The sequence below is a fragment of the Cetorhinus maximus genome, chromosome 1 (genome assembly GCF_964194155.1).
Source record: "Cetorhinus maximus chromosome 1, sCetMax3.hap1.1, whole genome shotgun sequence".
Taxonomy (NCBI): Eukaryota; Metazoa; Chordata; class Chondrichthyes; order Lamniformes; family Cetorhinidae; genus Cetorhinus; species Cetorhinus maximus.
The window spans coordinates 106196583-106218800 of NC_135879.1; the positions used below are offsets into that span (position 1 = coordinate 106196583).

General features: G+C 43.6%; 1 protein-coding gene across 2 annotated transcripts in view; it reads left to right on the plus strand.

Moving 5' to 3' along the window:
• cpeb2 (cytoplasmic polyadenylation element binding protein 2) overlaps positions 1-22218 on the plus strand; it is a 133557-nt gene that overhangs the window by 103085 nt on the left and 8254 nt on the right. For both annotated transcript variants that reach the window (XM_078544984.1, XM_078544992.1), the window contains 3 exons: positions 1856-1974; positions 11749-11863; positions 14537-14718. In XM_078544984.1, the coding sequence (XP_078401110.1) occupies positions 1856-1974; positions 11749-11863; positions 14537-14718 (416 nt within the window). The remainder of the gene's footprint in view (positions 1-1855; positions 1975-11748; positions 11864-14536; positions 14719-22218) is intronic.

Genomic DNA, 22218 nt, shown 5'->3' on the forward strand with positions numbered 1-22218 from the left:
TGCTTATTATCTTGCACTTGTTTGTTTTTGTCTAATTAATTAATATGCTCTATTTAAACTATTCTATTTATTTTGACCTAAAACACTTCGCCCAATTTTACATCCATCAATTTGGAACATAGGACCCACATTAAAAGAGTTGATCTCTGACTGAAAATGGTTCCACAGGTTCAATTTCAGTAAGTTGAATAGAACTTGATGTAGATTTAAACCTAATATAGATATGTGCTAATTGTACAATGCTAAAACTAAATTCTTCAAGGTTCCAAAGTAAAACTGTGTGCCATCGTGAGATTTGCTCTAATCCCCATTGGATATGATTTTGTTAAACCACTTCTAAATATAATTGATGAAGAAACAAGGCTGGAAAGTTACAGCTCACATGCAAGCATTACTGCTTGGACTGGGAGCCCAGTGGCCAGTGTTCAGTTGTCCTCTTAACGGCATTAGTTTCAAGTTGGAAAGCTCATTTTAACAGGAGGAATAAATGATGGTTGTTGTCTCCTTCCCAATGCTAGCACACATTAACCCTCCTGATATCTGCAGGGAAAACATCTTCCTCAAAGAACACCACGGCTGACAGCTAATGAAGCATTGACACAGCAATTCAAAAAAAAGGCCACACACTCATCTGAAATCCCATAGTTCCTACTGACATACACTCCACACCCTAAAAACTGGCAACAGGCCCACCTCTTGATGGTGCACCTCCTGGTTAACTGAAAACATCACAAACCATAACCTCATAACTGACCCAAGTGGTTAAGTTCTAGGTTTCAACCTTCCATGGAAAATCTGGACAGTCCTTAACTGCTCTAGGGCAGGCCAGGGAAGATATGGCCACTTGCTGCACATGTGAAACACGAGGAACAGCTCAATTTTTTATTATTTACCCTTTCAAGGCAAATTAATATAAATTTTAACAGAGAGGAAATAAATTGCAATCATAGTTACTGCATTCTTCTAAATCATTTTGAATGCCTTCTTGACTAAGTTCACTCTGGCAGTGGTGACTGTAAATTTCAGAATCCAGAATGTAATTGGAAGATTATTATCTGTTTCATCATGGTCTGTTTTGCTCTTGGGATGAGCTCAGCTGCACAGCTCAGTTATACTTGGTTCCCTGCATCCCCAGTGCTGCATGGTACAAAAGAGAATAAAAGCTCATGAGAGCTGCTTGCCTCATTTGAGAAATGCTTATGCTAATGTTTGGGTGTAGCTACTGCTGGGTCCCATATAGCAACCATACATCATAACTTAGTAACATTTTATTAAAGTAATGCAAAATTCAGCTTAATTACAAAAAAAAATTTCAATGAAGTTTATAAAATAGGTAAGATCAGTGTTTTTCATGCTTGCCTGCACATCTGCATTTATGTATTTTAATAACAGTACCTGGTAGTTTTCTTAATTGCTGATATATTTTTGCTATCATACCTAACAATTATGAAAAATGACTCCATAGAGTTATTACTTGTCTAATCAGCTATGTATTTTCTAATCAAGATATGTTGAATATGTTCTTTCTTCCCTCGTACTTAAACACACATACCAAGAATCCCCCCTGGTCTTCCTAATGCCAAATGATTGAGAGCAGGTATTGGCCTACTCTTCCTTTCTGCAGCAGCCCCTAACAGGTGCACATTGGCAGCTTAGGGGTGACTTTCTTAAAATATGCTTTTTTACACCTTGTTCACAGTTGTACATTACAAGTTTCAAATAAAAATAGTATGTTAGACCAATTGCAAGCAAATATTTATTTTCTTTTAAATATTGCTATGAGTTTTAAGATGCAGTTGAAGCTTAAATAAGTGAAGCTCTTTTCACTGATTAATGCTTTCTTTTTTTATTGCAGGTTATGCATTTCTTCTATTTCAGGAGGAGAGCTCTGTCCAGGCTCTGATTGATGCATGTATTGAAGAGGATGGTAAACTCTACCTTTGTGTTTCAAGCCCCACTATCAAGGACAAGCCGGTAAGTTTATAGAATGCATCTCAAAATGCTTGTAGGCAATAACAATTATTCATCATGCCAGCTGTAGTTCTTGAAGCACATGAAAAAGAGGGGTATAATTAAAAAGATGTGTGTGCTCAAGATTAAGCAGTTGGAACACTATCATCACACTGGCTACTGCATATTTTTATAGGGTGATCTAGGCATTTATTTCTGAAATCTGGATGACAATAGACAAATTTATGTTACCAATGAAAGGAATATTCCTGAATAAGATCCTTATTCTTAAATTTTAAAAAAAACAAGGCGAATGTTCCCTTTGAATTAGAATTGCCGCCTTCGCATATTTGAGACAGGGTTTAGAATTTACACTCACTAGCCTCAGGTTCCACCACCCTATGTTGACTGATTGAAAGCATTTAGCAGTGGGGAGTGTTAATAACAGAGGCTCAGCATAAGAGGACATATTTTAGCATTTATTCTCAGAAATGCTGAGAACCTGGCAAGCATGATTGGAGGCTATACATGTATCTTTTTCTGAAGGAAATAACTCCGTGGCAATTGTTCTAATGTTAGAAGCATTTAGAAAGTTAATTCTCTTAAAGTAATTCTGTTGTACTTTATTTGTACCAAAACTAATTATCACCAGTAGTTATAGATTTTTACTTTTTAACATTAATACCCCTGTCAGTGGGTTGTATTGGTTCAATTACCCTGAACACATGATTTGTGTGAGCAAACTGTTAGTTAGCTGTAAATAAAGTTCCAGTAGATAGCCATCAGTTTGTGTTACTTCATTTTAATTTGCATGAACTAGGGAAAGGAAGAAGATAAACAATGTAGAATTAACATGACAAATGCAATCCGTCAGTGCAGGTTTGGCTTTAATTCGAAGTATGATAAATGGTTACTTGATAGAGATGCACAGCGGGTGACTGTCTCTCAAACCCCTCTAGAAATGGCCACTGTTATCTTGTGCCGTTAACTTGCAATCTATTTTACGTATAAATCTTTCGGATTTGAATTATTTATACATTAATGATTAGGGATAATTTGATATCTTCATTGTTTGTCAGCAGTGCTGTACAAAAAAATGATTAATCCTGAAAAGTTTCTTTCTTTAGAACAAGGTCACAGGAATGAACAATTACAGTGGAAAATTTGGTTACAAATGCATTTCAGGATCAAGCCCCTGGCTAACTTAAATCTGCTTAGATTGGTAAATGTAAAAAACGTGAGGCATGGCTTGGTCACTTGCTGCAATGACCAAACAACTTCGCCAAAAGTGGTTGTATTTTCAATTTTTAAAAATTTTTTCGTGGGATTTAGGCATCGCTGGCAAAGCTAGCATTTGTTGCCCAACCCTAATTACTCTTGACCTGATAGCTTGCAAAGCCATTTCAGAGGGCAGTTAAGAGTCAACTACATTGCTGCAGGTCTGGAGTCACATGGAGGCCAGACCAGGTAAGGATGGCAGATTTCCTTCCCTGAACGGCATTTGTGAACCAGATGGGTTCCTCAACTCATTTAAAAGTTACCTGGATCTGCACCTAAAGTGCTGTAACTTGCAAAACTACGGACCAGGTGTTGGAAGGTGGGATTAGAATGGGCAACTAGTTTTTTATTATTTTTCGGCCTGTGCAGATACAATGGGCTGAATGGCCTCCTCTGTGCCTTAACTTTTCCATGGTTCTTTGGGTTTTTACAACAATTGAAGGTAGTTTCATGGCACCATCACTGAGACTAATCTTCAATTCCAGGTTTATTAACTGAATTCAAATTCCAGCAGCTGGATTTGAACCCCTCAGAGCATTAGCCTGGGCCTCTGGATTACTAGTCCAGTGACATTACCACTATGCCACCATCTACCTTTGACTACTCTGACTATTAACTGGATGAAAGTATGAAGGTTCTACCAGTACAATTTAGTATGGTGAAATGTCAAAATTCTGAGCAGCCATGTATAGTAACAATTGTTGAACAAAGATTTGTCGAAGCTTCGTGCCTTGCACTCGTCAGGGCACTTTGCCAGAATTCCAATATAAGGGGAACACAGCAATTTATACTGTATGGGAAAAGAGTGCTAATTGATTGGCAAGTGGACCCTGGTAGAGGCGTAGCCATGGAGAATGTACCAGTGATGGTGACTGACAGTTAACTGCCAAACATTGTTTGAAATTTAAACCAGGCAACTTGAAGGCATTGCCCTGAGGAATGAGCCAGAAAATGGCTGTTACTTATTTTGTTTAGCTGAAATAGGCAAAATGTTTGTACATGTTCTTTCTGTCTGCAAAGAACAGAGCCCTATGTATTAATATATGTAGCTTCCAGTACATGCAAATTCGCCACACTGCGAGCTCGACTGACAATCGGTTGTCAGCATAACTTTTAGCACACTGAGGATTATTTAGCAAATGTCCAATTGTGGAATCACATTTAATGTTGGACACTCATGAACAGACATAAGACCGTCACTTTCGGCCCTGAAAATGTCCAGTCTACCTCAGATTACCATGGAAGGACAAGGTATCTGAAAAATTTGAGCAACAGATGAAGCTAGCTGTTTCACGTCACTACTATGCAGTAGCAACATGAGTGATATTCGCCACTAACAGGATGCTGCCATCAAGCCAAAAGGACGGTCTACCTATCTCACAAATGAGTAATGTGGTATATGAATTTCAATGCAAGTGTGATTCTAGGAATGTAGGACGTACGTCCCAAAGACTGGTGGATCGTGTCAAGCAACATGTCTCAGTTGCTGTTCGCAACAGGCAAGGTACAGACCGTACCCAACGAGCCCGTGCTTGCAAAACTCAAAACAGTGTCCAACATTAGATGTGATTCCACAGTTGGACAATATTTGCTAAATAATCCTCTCTTATACTAAGAATTACGCTGACAACCAATTTAAAATTGTCAGTCAGGCTCACAGTGTGGCATGTATGCATGTACTGGAAGCTACATATATTAACACACAGGGCCCTGCTCTTTGTAGACAGAAAGAACATGTACACACATTGCGCCTGTTTCAGCTAAAGAAGATAAGTGACAGCTATTTGCTGACTCATTCCTTAGGACAATGCCTTGACCAATCAGGGTTAAGCTGCCTGGTTTAAATTTCAAATAATGCTTGGCAGTTAACTGTCAGTCACAATCACTGGTACATAATCCATGGCAATGCCTCGACCAATCAGAGTCCACTTGTCAATCAATCAGCACTCTGTTCTCATAATGTATAAATTGTTGTTTTCCCCTTATATTGGTATTCCTGCGGTGTCCTGAAGAGTGCAAGACTCTTCTGCGCAGATTCCCTTCACTGATATCTCTGAGGTTTCCTGCATAAACTGAATTCTACAAGATCCTCCAGATTGAGCAGAAAAATCGGATGAAAGTAAATGTATTTTTTTGTCTGATCAGGATCAGAAACAGGTGTTCCAACCCTGAGCGGAAGATTTGGGCCAATACTTGCTGGCAACTAAAAGCAGCTTATTACCTCTGCCACTGAAAGTGGGCGGAGATCATGTTTTTGCCTCTATTTGTTGGTCTGTTTGCCTGTAAACAATGAAATCTGTCCATTAGTTTTTTAGATACAGTGAAACTTGGTACGCAGGGATTGGCACAAGGAAGAGCTAATTAGTTTTTGACAAAGATGCGAATTCGAATCCTTGAATTTTTACAAGGATCCGTTAACCTTGGGAGAATTGACTTTTCTTTTTAGAATGCTGTGGGTTGTTTTTTGAATATTGTTGTTAGTTTTAGAATGTTGTGGAATGTCTCAGCTAGTGTGGTGGAATTTATCACAGCCATCAAAGCGTGAGCAGAATTTTCAGAACGGGTTGTTGAATGTTGATTAGCCTGAAGCATCCTCACTGAGATGGAAACTCTTAATAAAATGATTTATTTTTTCAGCTTTGTAGTTACAGAGCATCAGCCAAGCAGGGAAAGCCTCAAGGAAGAGCTGCATAATTGCCACAACATTGAATTAACACAGTGTGGCAGAGGTACGCACTCTACTGAGTGCCCTCTCCACTTGTTTCTTGATCAGTTTGCAATAATGCACTACCCACAATTATTTACCTCCAATTGTTTCTATTATCAAGTGTCAAAGTGCTCTCTGAATAAAATCTAATTTATAATTTTATATATTATAATATAATTTTATATATTATATATTATATAATATAATATATATTATAATCATAGAGGTTTGCAGTATAAATACCAACATGATGTTGTCACACAGGGTTAAGACCAATATATTCTCTCATACCTTTTTGGGCACGGGTGATTTGTTCACGTGTGCAACCCCTTTAAATTTTTTTTTCATCGCTCACACATGCAGTAACTTGATGGGGCCAACTTGTGCATGATAGATTGCTGTGTGGCCACACAGCTTAAAAGAGTACATTGGTTAAGACTGATGTTTACCCACAAACCACACACACTAAGGGCAGAAGTTTCCCATTGGCGTGTGGGGGTGGGTACCGCACGTCCGCGTGTAAAATAACATGCGGTGACGTCGGGCGAACGTCTGTACGTCACTGCACGCCATCGCAATGTTTCGCTGGATGGGCGCACAATGATGTCCGACACACGCCCACCATTAATTAACGGGCCACTTAAGGCTCTTGACTCACCAATTGAGCCGATTTTTCGGCGTCCGTGCAAACTTCGGGTTGGTGCACAGGCAGGCAGGTAGGACACATTTGTATTAACCTCATCCACGGGATAAGAGGGCTCACTGGGGACGCGAGTGTACACAGTCAAGTATTTATTTTTGAAGGTTTTTGAAACTTGCCTGTGTGACCTGCAGTACTTCAAAACGCATACCAGTTGCTTTTTCTGGACTCTTAACCTTCAGGTCAGCACTCTGCTGTGAGTTATCTTTTCTGGGCCTGCAGGTTTCAGGAAGCGTTCCCTTAGCCTGGGAATGGGAGCTGGACTGTCCACTGGAGACAGCTCCTCTGAAGAGGAAGGGAGGGGGCCAGGAGTGCACATTCAGCCTCCAGGGGAGCCACCTTTGGGAGTACAGGCACAAGGGGCGTAGGGCCAAGAGGTAGTCCAAGGTGGAAGGGGCTGCAGAAGACACCACTATCCTGCTGCCAGGGTATACAGGTGGCAAAGCAGCTACCTCAATATGTCTGAGGTACAGTGCCAAAGGAGGCTCCCTCTCTCAAGGGAGACAGTCAACTATATCTGTCAGAGATCTCCGCTAACTGTGTGGGTGGAAACCCAGTGCCAGTGGCTCTGAAGGTCACAGCTGCCCTCAACTTCTATGCCGCTGGTTCCTTCCAGGGGTCGGTGGGAGATCTTTGCGGTGTCTCCCGATCAGCTGTCCACACTTGTGTCAAGCAGGTTACAGACGCTCTGTTTAGGCTAGCATTGACCTTCATCCACTTCCGCTTCGACCAGGCAAGTCAGGCACAGCGAGCCAGAGGCTTAGCGGCCATTGCTGGCTTCCCCCACGTCCAGGGTGCTATAGACTGTACATACGTGGCCATCAAGGCGCCAGCAGGTGAGCCTGGTGCCTTCGTCAACAGGAAGGGCTTCCACTCCATGAACGTGCAGATAGTGTGTGATCACAGGATGCTGATTTTACAAGTCTGTGCAAGGTACCCAGGCAGCCCCCCTGACGCCTACATCCTCAGACACTCCCAGGTTCTGGGGCTCTTCAGCACTCCCGCCTGGCTTGATGGATGGCTGCTGGGTGACAAGGGCTAACCCCTCAGAAGGTGGCTCATGACGCCTCTCCGCCATCCAAGAACAGAAGCTGAGCAGCAGTACAATAGGAGCCACGTCTCCACAAGGGCTGTGGTGGAGAGAACCATCGGTCTTCTCAAGATGTGCTTCCGGTGCCTGGACCACTCACTGGGCGCACTCCAGTAGCCCCCAGATCGTGTCTCGGAGTGGTTGCATGCTGCGCTTTCCACAATCTTGCGCTGGAAAGGGAGGACATAGTGGACGACGAACAAGTTGATGCAGTGGCTGCGGCTGCACACGATGAGTCCAGCAGTGAGTCCGAGGATGAGCATGCACAAGGAAATGCTGAGGGGGTAGACGCTGGCCTGGGCATACTCCAGGGAGGAGGGACACCGGGGAGACTTTATTCCAGCGAACCTTCAGCTAGCACACCACAGATGGATCACCAGGACAAGCCTGGGCTGTAGGCTCGATACTCGACACCTAAGTGCAAAATCTGCCAGGTTAGGAACAGTCACTAAGGGCCTTGTTAATAAAGCTGAATGTCCAACAAAGCACTCATTACAGTTTTGGAAACCAAACACCTGCTAAAGAAAAGAGGCACCCTCAGCCATGGTGACATATCTGAATTTTAATATGTCAAGCAAATCAACTTATTCCAAAATAAAGACAATAGTGTTACAAATCAAAACAAGTCATAAGGACCTCCTCTCGGGCCAACACAAAAGCACCAGTGAAAAACCGGTGGTGTGCCTAAGGTGCCTTATGTTTCCGTTTCCGGGTGCTACGTCTTGATGCTGCCCCATCGCTCTGAGTGACAATTGAGACAGCCTGCTGACTCTGCTGTCCTGTTGGCCTCAATGACCGTGTCAGTCATCCTCTGGCCCATGGAGCCTGTGCTGGCTGTGCATGGGAAGGAGCTGCCAGTTCCACAGCTGGCATCTCCCCAGTTGTCACAGCCTCACCGGATGCTACGGTCATTGGGAGAGGGGTGGAGGAGCTGCCGCCCTCATCCGGAGCGCTCTGAGAGGTGTCCGCAGAGACGCCAGGCAGCTGCTGCGCCAATGTGAGGTCGCTTCGGACCTTAGGTGTCAAGTATTGAGCCTACAGCTCAGGCTTGTCCTGGTGATCCATCTGCGGTGTGCTAGCTGAAGGTTCGTTGGAATAAAACCTCCCCGGTGTCCCTGCCTCCCTGGAGTATGCCCAGGTCAGCGTCTGCCCCCTCAGCATTTTCTTGTGCATGCTCATCCTCAGACTCACTGCTGGACTCATTGTGTGCAGCCGCAGCCACTGCATTGACGTCTTCATTATCCACTGCTTCCTCCCTTTCCAGAGCAAGATTGTGGAGAGCTCACTGTGGATGGATGGGCACCAAGCTGGGAAAGTTGATGCCCAGACCATCTCCCACACTGGCTCTGACCAGCTGAGGTCAACACTGATGTGAAGGCTTGCTGGTCAGAGCGCATCCCCAGGAAGCCATGTTGGGTCCCCTGGAGTAGTCTCTCCACAAGATTCGCCACTCTCTCCATGGAGGACGCAGGACACTCAGACATGTGACTCATTGCTTTGGGGATCCTCCGTGTAGACTCCTCCAGCATGGAGACCAAGCCAAGCATAGCCTCATGTACCTCCCCCAGATGCTTCCGCACACCCGGCCACATTTCTTGCACCTGCTTCGGTGCGGACGACTCCAGAGGCTCCTCATCAGGCACTGACTGTGCATGTCCCTGGTCCTCTGCAGTCCTCCGACTGCTGGCGCCATGGGCAATCTCTGCCTCTGCCAGCTCCTCCAGTGACTGTGAAGTGCCTCACCACTGTGCCCCAGGACACTAGCCGATGTTCGAATTCCCACCGAGGTGCTAGTATCTGTGCTGGTGCCTTCCTCGTAGAAATGGTGTGAGGCTGGTGAGACTTCTGAGACTTCAGGCCCCTCAGGTGTGAGAGGGGTTCTCTGCTGCTGCTCCTCCCGGCCCTGCTCCGATGATGCTGAAAGGAAGAACAAGGACAGTGAATCAGTTAACGCGGAGACAATGACAAGTGCATCCCTGCCCCCCGGATCATTATGCGCTCATCCTTCCATAGCCAATGGTCAAGTCATGTTGCAAAATTAAATCAATTAATATTCAGCAGTGCTATGGCTGTTGGGAGAACAATGCTTACTTCACTGTTGGCCATAAATACCTGGCCGTGGCACCCCAGCCTCACCAACACCAGTGGACCTGGGCACATGGTGCCTCTCCAGATCCAGGGCCTCCTGCTCGAACCGGCTAAGAATGGTGATCTGCGCCTGACCGTCGCCAGTCCTCACGCTCTGCTGCGTTATGAGCATTCTTCTCTTGAAATTGAGAGACGAGCATTGATTAGTGAAAATTGCACATGGACTCTCCTCGAGCATGGCCCACCCCAGCCAGAGTGGGACATTGCAGGGCTCCAGTGCCTCCTCACCCTGCTGCTGCCGGACACTCAAAGATGCTAGGCCTGCTCCCCACCCTCCTTGGACACATGCTGCCTTCATCATATTAGGCACCACACGGTGTATATCCTTCCACAGCAAGGAGGCACAAGCACATGGAGTGCAGAGGGCAGCAGATGGTTTGTTGCCACACCACCTTGAAGCTTCCCTCCCAGCATCTCATCACCCTGACTTGGACATGCCCTGGAGTTCAAGCACAGCGCCCAGGTGCAGCTCCTCCAGGTTGCCCCCAAACCAGTCATGTGGGACTCAATATAACACATGCTGCGGGGGCAAAACACATCTCTTCATCAGCCCCTCAGGCTGACCTCAGCATAGGAAACATCTGCTGGCCCACCCAGCAAAGGACAGATGCCGTCAATGATACAATACAGTCACTGCACTCAGACTTGGGGGGCAGGGGGGGGTAAGCCAACCTGCTGGGTTAAATGACCAATGCCAACATGGTACTCATCCTACCAGAGTGCAGCAAGTCGTTGAAGCGCTTGCGACACTGGATCCAGGTGCGCCGCACCACGTTGCGGGAGCTCACCACCTCCACCACATCCTCCCAGGCACATTTCGTATGTTGGGGGACCACCTCCTCCCATCCTGGGGAGCCAGCACCTCCCGCTGTGCTGCCACATCCTCGAGGAGGGGAGCAAGGCAATCATCCAAGAAACGAGGGGCACACTGGCCCCCTGCCCTACCCTCCAGCCTGGCCTGTCCCATTGCCCTAACCTCCGGCCTGGCCTGTCCCGCTGCCCTACCCTCCAGCCTGGCCTGTACCGCTGCCCTACCCTCCTGCCTGGCCTGCTCACCAGACGTCCTCTGGTGAGCCCTTCCATTTGCCATTGTGAGCAGCCTTGCAAAGGCTGCCAGCGCTTTGTATCAACAGGCTGCCGGTTTGCCATTGGATCCGGCAGACACCGCCGCCCGCCCATTCTCGCTATCCTCGGGAGTCGCGCATTACACTTGGCGGGCCTTAATTGGCCTGCCCGCATAAAATGGCAGCACGGACCTGATCGCATCCGCTCCCGCTCCGCGCCCCCCCCCACCTCCAACCAGAAAATTCAGCCCTATGTTCCTGACCCCTGTAATGCTCTGTAGGGATGCATAACTTTTCCACCTTGCCCAACTCTCTCACAAGCGAAATAACCATCCTCAAACCTCCCTTATACGTCCAGTCATATGGGTAGCAACTTTGGTCAAAAGAAAAATTTGCATTTATTTTGTGCCTTTCATGACTATAGGTTGCAGAGCGCTTTGGGATACCCAATGAAGTACTTTTGAAGTGCAGTCACTGTTGTAATATAGGAAACACGGTAGCCAATTTGCACCTTAAAAAGCTCGCAGAAGCACCAATATGCTAATGATCAGATTTATTTTTGTGATTTCGATGGGGGCATTGACAGGAAATTGGGAGTAACTTCTCTGCTCTTCTTTGAAGTAGTGCCATGAGATCTTTCATGTCCACCTGCAAGGACAGACAGGGTTTGCAGAAAGTGCCTTGATGTTATTTGATCAGCATTTAATCATTGGCATTGAAGAACGATTCTGCTTATGTGTTATGTTTGTCACATTTCTTGTTTGTTCAACAATAGCTAGGAAACATGAAAATGTCTACTATTTTTAACTAGGTCCAGATCCGGCCATGGAATCTAAGTGACAGTGACTTTGTAATGGATGGTTCACAGCCACTTGATCCACGCAAAACCATTTTCGTAGGAGGGGTTCCTCGCCCTCTGAGAGCTGGTAAAAGAAAAATATTCCATTAAACTAATTGAAAAATGTCTTTTGGGCTTAGAATGTGTTGTTGAAAAATGTTAATTACCTCGTACCAATTAAATGCTCTAGTATCTTAGATTTGCCTTAACCTTCAATGTTTCATAATCTGACTAAGCAATGCCATACACAATACAGAGTGTGCAACAGGCAGCTAGAGGCTTTCAGAGCCTGATTTGATCTCCGTCATGAGGCCTGATTTCTGTTCACTTGCCCCATTTCCTAATAAACTCTTGACTTCCCGACTTCCCTCCTGCACCCCCATTCTGGTTATGGCATTGTAAATGGTTACTATTTTCAAGCATTGATCCCTCACTTTCAGATCACCTGCCTTCAAAAAAACTCACTTTTGACCGCTCTATCCTTCTGAACTGAAACCTCATCTCTAACCCTTTTCCTTTCCCAAGTCTTTGAACGTCTTATTGCTTCCCAGAATTGTTATTTCTGTAACTCCATCTCAATTGTTCTGTAAATAAAAGCAAAAAACTGCAGATGCTGGAAATCCAAAACAAAAACAAAAATACCTGGAAAAACTCAGCAGGTCTGGCAGCATCTACGGAGAGGAGCACAGTTAACGTTTCGAGTCCGAATGACCCTTCAACAGAACTAAGTAAAAATAGAAGAGAGGTGAAATATAAGCTGGTTTAAGGAGGGGACCTATCACTGGCCCTCTATCCAGCTCTTCTTGTCCCCCCCACCCCCCCTTAAACCAGCTTATATTTCACCTCTCTTCTATTTTTACTTAGTTCTGTTGAAGGGTCATTCGGACTCGAAACGTTAACTATGCTCCTCTCTGTAGATGCTGCCAGACCTGCTGAGTTTTTCCAGGTATTTTTGTTTCAATTGTTCTGTAGTTTTGTGCAGCTCCCACACTACCAGAACAGCTCTAACCAAAGTCATAAACAACTTATGCTGTCACCATGACTACGGTACATTATCTCTCCTTGTCCTCCTTGATGTCTGGAACCTTTAACATGATTGATCATACTGTCCTCTTTCGATGTTTCTCCTTAGTTGTCCAGCACGGTGCTGTTGCCTTCTTACGGTTTCATACTTATAAATCAGGGCATCTGTAGTGATGGCTTCACTTATCGCTCATCACATGATCACCTTATGAATTCTTCAGGATGCATAAATAAATACAAAATACTGCAGCGCTCTGAAGAAGTTATATGGACTTGAAACGTTAACTCTATTTCTCTCTCCACAGATGCGGCCAGACCTGCTGAGTTTTTCCAGCATTTTCTGCTTTTATCCTCAGGATGCATCCTTGGCCCCCTCTAATTCCGTATCTAAATGCTTTGGTAGACAACATAATCTGCTGACATGGGTTTAGCTTTCATGTCTCTGCTGATAACAGCCAGTACCACCTGTTCACAAACTCCTTTGACTCTTCCACTCCCTCAGTGTTATTAGACTGTTTACCTTACAGTCAGGTTGAAATGGCTAATTGGGAAGACCACAGTCATTGGTCCAGATCTTCCGGTCAGTGCCGATGCTGGAGTGATTGCTACCGACTGTGAAGATTGCTGCGCCCTGACCTTTTTTGCATCCTTTCAGCTGGGCCTTCCTGTCCCTGTAAGGGGTGGGTGAGTGAGTGATCAATCACTGAGTTACAGCAGAGATTTAACTGTGTAACAATTCTAGGATAAGTATCCGGCTAAGTAGTGCACATCTAGTTCAAGTCTCCCGACACTGAGATCAGTGTAAGAGATATTCTCAGAGGTCCCAGACAGCTCAAATCAGCCCATCGGAAGTTTAAACTTCCGGGACAGTTACAGTGCCTGTGCGTGCGTCAAGACTTCAGAATGGCCCTAAAGCGCAACAGCGGTGGACACCTCAACATTCTCCACTGTTAGCATTGTCTTCAGCCCCGACCACAGACTCCATTCTCCTCGTTCTTCCCTGGCTGTTATCTCAGGCTGAACCAGACTGAGCTATCTTCTGACTCTGCCCTTTCACACAACCCTCCCTCCCCCCACTTGACCACCATGACTTCAGCTGCCTAAACCTGATGTTCTGGAATTCCCTCCCAAATGTCTCCCCCTCTCCACTTAGGAATTTAGGAGGGTTTTAAGGGAGGATCTATCTTTGACCAAGCTTTTTGGGCATTTCTACTAACAACACCTCCTTTGGCTTGCATCCATTTTGTCCTCAGGGCTCTGTGAAGGGTACTTTAGCATTAAAGATGCTTTCTAAATGCAAGTTTCTGCCATCATTGGCAAGATTTGGCATGAAATTGGACAACATCTGCCTAGTTGCCAATGTAAATCAGTGAAATCGTAAATTTCTAAAATTAGTTTGTTTCCGTTTGGATGCTGAATTGAAGTGATGAATCTGTCACGTAATCTGGGATTAATTGATGGTCTGAATTTTAATGCTACATGTTATAAACCAGAATTAAGGAGCATAAAATGAAGCCATTTAATATTTTTATATCCATAGTACTTATGTAATTGCTTTTTTATAACTGAAATAAGAACTGCTAATGTTACAAATCCATTGCCAGTACCCATTTTGTTCATAGAGCAAATAAACGTTAACTTTTGATTGTGCTTCACACCAGTTTTGTGGATTTCTGACGATTAGTTGGATGACGATGCTGTATCATTGAGTTTAAAAGCCTTTGTATTTCTTCTACAGTGGAGCTGGCTATGATAATGGATCGGCTTTATGGTGGGGTATGTTACGCAGGGATTGACACTGACCCAGAGCTAAAGTACCCTAAAGGTGCAGGGCGTGTTGCCTTCTCGAATCAGCAGAGCTATATAGCTGCCATCAGTGCTCGATTTGTTCAGCTACAGCATGGAGATATTGATAAACGGGTAAGTGGCATTCTGTGAAGTTAGCAGAACTGATGACTTGTTTAATTTAGATTTTGGAAGACCTATATGTGCTGTAAACTGTAACGGCAGAAGATCAGGAGCCTGCTCAAAAACGCACCCTGTTAAATTGTATGACCTGGCTAATGAAACTGTTGAAATGGTTATGCATGCAGAAGTTCATGCATGAATAGATTGTTTTCTTTGTTCCAGCTATTGCAACATTCATCACTTGATATGAGTGGAACCAAGTTGAAAGCAATAATCCTTGAAGCAACATTGTTGAAATGCTTTTTGAAGTGCTGTAATATATTTTTTGTGAATATAAAGTCAAGAAATCCTATGTACAATGATTTCATTTTAGAAGCTTTGTTTAAGATTATCATGCTCCAGTAAGACATGTTTTCAAAATTACTCCATGGCCTCACCCCTCCCCATCTCTGTAATCTCTAGCCCCACAACTCTCAGATATCTGCGCACCTCTAATTCTAGCCTCTTAAGCATCCCTGATTTTAATTTGTCCACCATTGGTGACTCAGCTTCAGTTGCCTAAATTCTAAGCTCTCGAACCACCACCACCACCATCCCCCTCCCAAAAACCACATACCACACACACTTCTCTGCCCCTCCACTACACTTTCCTCCTTTAAGGCAATCCTCAAAATTTACCTCTTTGACCAAGGTTTTAGTCACCTGACCCTATGTCACTCAGGGCCATATTTTGTTTAATAATGCTCTTGTGACGCGCCCTGGGATGTTTTATTATGTTAAAAACACTATGTAAGAATAAGTTATTGTTGTAAGGCTACATTTTATGTGTTTTGTTCAGATCTGTTCACCAGAAGAATGGGAAAACGTCCAAACCCTAGAAACAGTGCAGAGAAAGCCAGTGAGGCTGAATCCTGTTGTCAGCTGAGATTTTTTTACTTGTTCACAGCATATGGGTATCACTGGCAAGGCCAGCATTTATTGGTCATCCCAAATTGCCTTGGCAAAGGTAGTGTTGAGTGCCTTCTTGAACCGCTACAGTCCATTTAATGTAGATGCACCCCCACGGCTGTTAGAGAGGGAGTTCCAGGGTTTTCACCTAGCAATGTTAAAGGAATGGTGATGCACTTCCAAGTCAGGATGGTTGTGGTTGTCGGAGGCCAATCATCTCAGTCCCAGGACATCACTGCTGAAGTTTCTCAGGGTAGTGCCCTAGGCCTAACCATCTTCAGCTGCTTCATCAATGACCTTTCTTCCATCATAAGGTCAGAAGTGGGGATGTTTGCTGATGATTGCGCTGTGTTCAATACCATTCGTGACTTACAGAAACCGAAGCAGTCTGTGTTCTTATGCAGCAAGACCTGGACACCATTCAGGCTTGGACTAATAAATAGCAAGTAACATTTGCACCACACAAATGACCATCTCTAACCAGAGAGAATCAGTAACCACCCACCCTTTGACATTCAACGGCATTGCTATCACCAAATTCCTCACCATCAACATCCTGGGAGCGTAAATGACCAGAAGCTGAACTGAACCAGCCGTATAAATACTATATCTACAAAAGCAGGTCAGAGGCTACAAATTCTGCAGTGAGTATTTCATCTCCTTACTCCTCAAAGCCTGTCCACCATCTACAAGGCACAAATCAGGAGTATGATGGAATATTCTCCACTTGCAACTTCCAGCTACAATCGGGAAGCTTGACACCATCCAGGACAAAGCAGCCTGCTTGATTGATACTCTATCAGCCACAATAAACATTCACTCCCTCCACCACCAGAACACAGTGGCAGCACTGTGTACTGTATACAAGAGGCACTGCAGCAAAAAGTCAAGGCTTGTTTGACAGCACTTTCCAAAACTGCAATCTCTACCACCTAGAAGGATAAGGGCAGCAGATGCATGCAAACATGACCACCTGCAATTTTCCCTCTTAAGATGTACACCACCCTGACTTGGAGCTATATCACTGTTATGATCCTGTTAGGGTCTGTTGATATTTAAAGTAGAAATCTGAACACCCAGCAATTAACCGACAGAACTACACCACAAGATTTTGCATTATTAAACAAGAACTAACTTTAATTCGCAAGAAAGACCCAAACCTCCCTGTCGCTTGCCATTTTAACACTCCACCCTGTTCTCTTGCCCACATGTCTGTCCTTGGCTTGCTGCATTGTTCCAGTGAAGCCCAACGCAAACTGGAGGAACAGCACCTCATCTTCCGACTAGGCACTTTACAGCCTTCCGGGCTGAATATTGAATTCAACAACTTTAGATCTTAAACCCCCCCTCCCCCCATCCCCACCCCGTTTCTCCCCCCCCCCTTTTTTTTTCAATAATTTATATAGATTCTTCTTTCCCCACCTATTTCCATTATTTTTAAATCTAAAACTAAAACCTTGTTAGTCTGTCCACCCCACCCCCACTAGAGCTGTACTTTGAGTATCCTGTCTTCCATTCTTAATTAGCACTTTTCTTAGACAAATATCACCACCTTCAACACCTCTTTGACCCTTTTGTCTGTGACATCTTTTGATTATCTGCTCCTATCACTGCTTATCTCCACAATCACCACACCCTCAACATCTCTCTTCCCCCCACCCCCCCCCCCCCACCTTAAACCAGTTTATATTTCTCCCTTCTCCTAACTATGCTTCAGTTCTGCCGAAGGGCCATGAAGGCTCGAAACGTTAACTGATTTCTTCTCCGTCGATGCTGCCAGACCTGCTGAGTTTTTCCAGGTAATTCTGTTTTTGTTTAATTCTTTTTGATCTACAATAAACAAAGTAAGCACTAGTAACTAGCTTATAACGACTCATGCAAAAACTGAGTTCTGCTTTTTGCTCCTGCCGCCACGCCCTGTCAAGAATTGCCTTATTTACCAAACCTTGAATGTTCATTCACTTTTTCTGTTACCAACCCAAAAGATATGCCACATTTCTCTAGAATTTACTTCTCCTTAGTATTCCAGCTATTCCTCAGAGGTACCATTCTATGGGGGTCCTTTATTAGCTTTTGGCTATACAACTCTCCATCTTTTCTTTACTGACCTCACAACTGTAGATGTCTCAGCTCTTTGTTCGAGTTTCCGGTAGATATTCAACTTCCCACAGCTTTCCAAACTAACTCTGCTGACTGCTTTCTGCCACACATCTCTGTGAGGACCACTGCAGATTTCCTCCACTAGATGCAAGCTTGAACAAATCTTCCAACTGCCCTTCCCTCAAAATCCAAGCTGAGATAGAGCCTCACCTGCATTCCACATGGTGAATGATGTAGTTAGTATTTTCTTTTGTTTGAAATGCAGGACTTACTAACCATCGCTTCCTGGTGGCTCACTTAATCTGGTGAGATGCCGTCTTCACCGAAGCAAAACTACAACTGCCTTTGTCCATTCCCAAACTAAACTACCTGCTTCTGTCAACAAATACATGCAGATAAGTTAAACAAAGGAATCTTCCTGCCCCTCATCCCATCTCAGCATGATGGCATGGCATGCTTTGGGATAATTCAAACAGAAATGCAAACTATTTTACCTTCAATATAACTCTTTGATTCTGTAACCCAAAAGACTAATTTCTACCTCTAAGTTTTATGACCCTCTTTGCCAGAATTGCTAGCTTTTAGCTTTTTATGTGTATTACAATAGACATCCTGATTCTACTCAGAGGTTTTAAAATGGGTAATCTATTGTTCAGTGTTTACACTTCAACTCTTAGCTTGTAAAATAAACATAGGTGAGCTTTTAACTGTAATTAACTCCGAGCTTGTTTGAATTATGTTTACTTCAGGGTTGCTTATCGATTTCTCAATTAGATGCCTCCCTTTCCAATTTCTAGTCAAAACTTTAATTCCTAAAGCCAAAAGTTATGTTCCAAAACATATGAATCACAAACTAGATATTCACAACACTGTTCCTGTACAGTTGTTTACTCAAAACTCTGGAACTCCCATCCTAACAGCACTGTAGGTGTACCTGTACCCGATGGACTGCAGTTAATGAAGGCAACTCACCACCATCTTCTTGAGGGCAATTAGTGAAGAACAACAAATGCTGGCTTTGCCAGTGGCATTTGCATTCCATGAAAGGAATAAAAAAAAACTGAGCTAGATAGGTCAAATGATTTTCTCATTTGTACTTGGCTTTATGAATACAGTTTGAACAGGCCATACCTTAAGGGTTAAATTTGTGTTAATTGTGTAATTTTGAACTACTGGCTGCGTGTCCTACCATAAACACACTGTTGGGCACCTACTGCATATATTTTTTTTTAAACCATCCAACTTAATGGTTGGAAAATCATGTGCACCGCACAGCAGAATTTGATTTGTAATTGGAGCAGGCGAGCTTCTCCTTCAGAAGAACAAAGCTGGAGAATAGTCCTACAGTGCAGTGAGTAATGACAGATTGTCACATAGAGCTTTGTGATATCAGTTTATTGCCCACTACTTTTTCCATTAACTGCTGCAAAAAGACCTTCAGCTGTTTTACTAGTTTCCCATTAACCATGTTTTAATTTTTTTAATGAATAAGTAAAATGGCTTAAAAAGCAAATATGAACCTTTGTTATTAGGAGATCTAGGCTATTGTAATTTTTTTGACAGCTGCCTCAACATTTTATAATATTCATTGAAAAGCTTTTGTTTTTCAGTGACTTTATTTAGAGTAAACCAACACCTATCATATTGTTGCTCCTCATTATGACATGCGCGACGTAAAGGAAATCTTTGTATATTTGTGTATTGATATGGAATAGATTACTGTCCACTATCAAAGCCTATGTAATCATTACTTGTCTTTCTTCTCTTTCATCCTCCTTTCCACCAAAAAATGGTGCCAATGGGATTCGTTCTGACTTCTTCACATTCCAACTTCAGTGCTTCAGAACTACATTGTGCTCTGGGATGCTGTTCCATGATCCTTTTAAAAAATGTATTATGGAATGGAATTAGTTTTAGCAGAGATTGTATGTTATAATGATTCCCTGTAAGCAGGATGAATTATATATTATGTACACTGTCAAAGATAGTGGTGAAAACAAGACTAGTGACAGGGCTATTGTATTTAATAGTAAATTGTCACAAGCTTTGAAAATGTAGCAGTTTCCTTCTAATTCTAGGATATTTGGTATCAGAGTAGAGATATATTGACAGATGGATCAGGTAAAATGCCTGTGTCTGAGGAGATTAGAACTGAACATTAGTCATTTCAGCTCAGTGGTTAAGAACAGCTGCAGTAATTAGCTGCCGTCCCCATGATAAATGTCTCGATGGACCTGAGAGCTATGACCTTCTGTGATATTTGATGAGGCTTTCTTAGCAATTCAGAACTAACTTACTGTGTGTGTGTGTGTGTGTGTGTGTGTGTGTGTGTGTGTAATGTAGCCATTTACCAATAGTCGTCATTCAAAAATGTGTAATAGTAATGTTCAAATTTATTTGAACACACGGATTTTTTTCCAGTATCTACAGTTCAGAACCCTATCTTTAGCTTCATTACATACTGAAGTTGCTATGCAGCAGCACAAGACTTAAAGCAATAGCTTCACCTATCTACTGTTCTGTCTTAAATATCGATATTCATTAATATGTTATAAATTCTGGAAGATTTGAATAACATTGAAATTCTTGTTTAAGTTGATTATGGAAAAGGTAAGCAATGACTAATGACTCTGGAACAAAGTGGCACCAAGACAGCCCACCTAGTGCTGAAAGTTTCAAATTGAATCAATCCTCTGGCATACTGTGTAACCTAGGGCAGAATTTTCTGCCTACCAAACGGGCGGGCCCGACCTAACCCAATCTCCGGCGGGCGGGGAGCCAATCCCCGCAGGAGAAGTGGGCCCCGCTGCCATTTTAAGTGGGCGGGCCAATTAAGGCCCGCCCAGCGTGAAGCCCGGCGGGAAGCACTATGCGCTTCCTGTGCGGGCGGGAGGGGAGAGGGGATTCCCCAAATGCGAGAATGCGCTCTTTCGCGCATGCGCATAAAAGAGCGCACATCTCCCTGAGGCTAAGTGCTGCCTCAGGGAGATCGCTGACAGTTGTATAAACATGAAAAATAGAAAGAAAAAAAAATCCTTAACATGTCCCCCTCATGTGACAATGTCACACGAGATGGGACATGTTAATAAATTTAATTAAAACTTTATTCAACTTTTTAAATCCCTACATGAAACCTCATCCCACCGGTGGATGAGGTTTCATGCTTTTTCTATTCCCCGCCGGGGCTCCTGGCCTGCCCACCAACTTTAAGGTTGGATGGGCAAGTCCTTTAATTGTTTGAATGATCCTGTTAATGGCCTCAATTGGCCATTGGCAGGTTGGCAGGCCTGCAGCTGATTTTGCTGTGTCCCCGCCTTCCTGAAAATTTAAATGGGGCGGGATGACGTCGGGAGTCCCCCCCAACCTCATCCCGCGTCATTGTGCGTGCCGGCGAGTGGGCCCTGCCCCCTGCTCGCCGACGGCAAAATTCAGCCCCTAATGTCTGAGCCAGGTCGGTCTGCAGTGCCCAAAGGTTCTATTGATGTTTGGGCTTAGTGAGGGGGCAACTTGAAGGGTAGATCTGTCTCTGAGGGCTGGACTCCCTTCCAAATACCCCTGCAAACTAATATTCTAACAACTAATGTGGTTCTAGCTAGACAGTAAGTGGGAAACTGGCATGTATCATGTACTAGTAAGCTGCATATTAGCTAGTTAAAATTAAGCAGTGCCCTTGCACACACTTGAGAGACTCCTTATACTTTGGTTCTTACAGATTTGTTAAATTCTTTGAGCTTGCAGTTGTGACCTATCCAGGAGAGTGTTTGCACTACATATCTGGCAAACAGAAACTATATGATTTGAACATTTTAATATGGGGGTGGGTTTGTATGTGTATCAGGCACCTAGCTAACCAAAGAGCATGACTTCCTATGATTTATTGCAGTTGCCATTTTTGTTGATTTTAAAATGAACACATTTTCCAAGACTTGGCTTCATTGCCGTACTTATTTTTGTTCCTTTTATTAATTTGTTAGCTAAGCTCTCACATGCACATCACATAACCTTAATTAACAGCAGCACAGTGTATGCATAATTTATTAATATGCAATTTCAGCAGATGTGATTAAATGAAGCATATATTTATGGTGTCATTGTTCTTCTGAAGAGGCTGAGGCTATAAATTAACATTAAATTCTTCAACTGTTCAAATTAACCTCAACATACTTCATGCTGGCATATTAATTTTGCTTCACGATAGTTGTGTACTTAGCTGCTGCATTATCAAGCCTAAATGAGCTTTGACTAAGATCATCTTACACTGCCAAATTCAAGCTCATGTCTTTTTACAAGTGGAGAATTGTCTTAAACTGGACAATGTTATATAAACTGCCGTATTTCTCAGTGTCTTGTATAGGTGAAAGATATTGACAGAGGATACATAAATGGTAGAGTTCAGTACCAGTACAATGACTTAACGCAAACATATTTGTTTAAGTATTGGGAACAATGAAACCATCGTTTTTG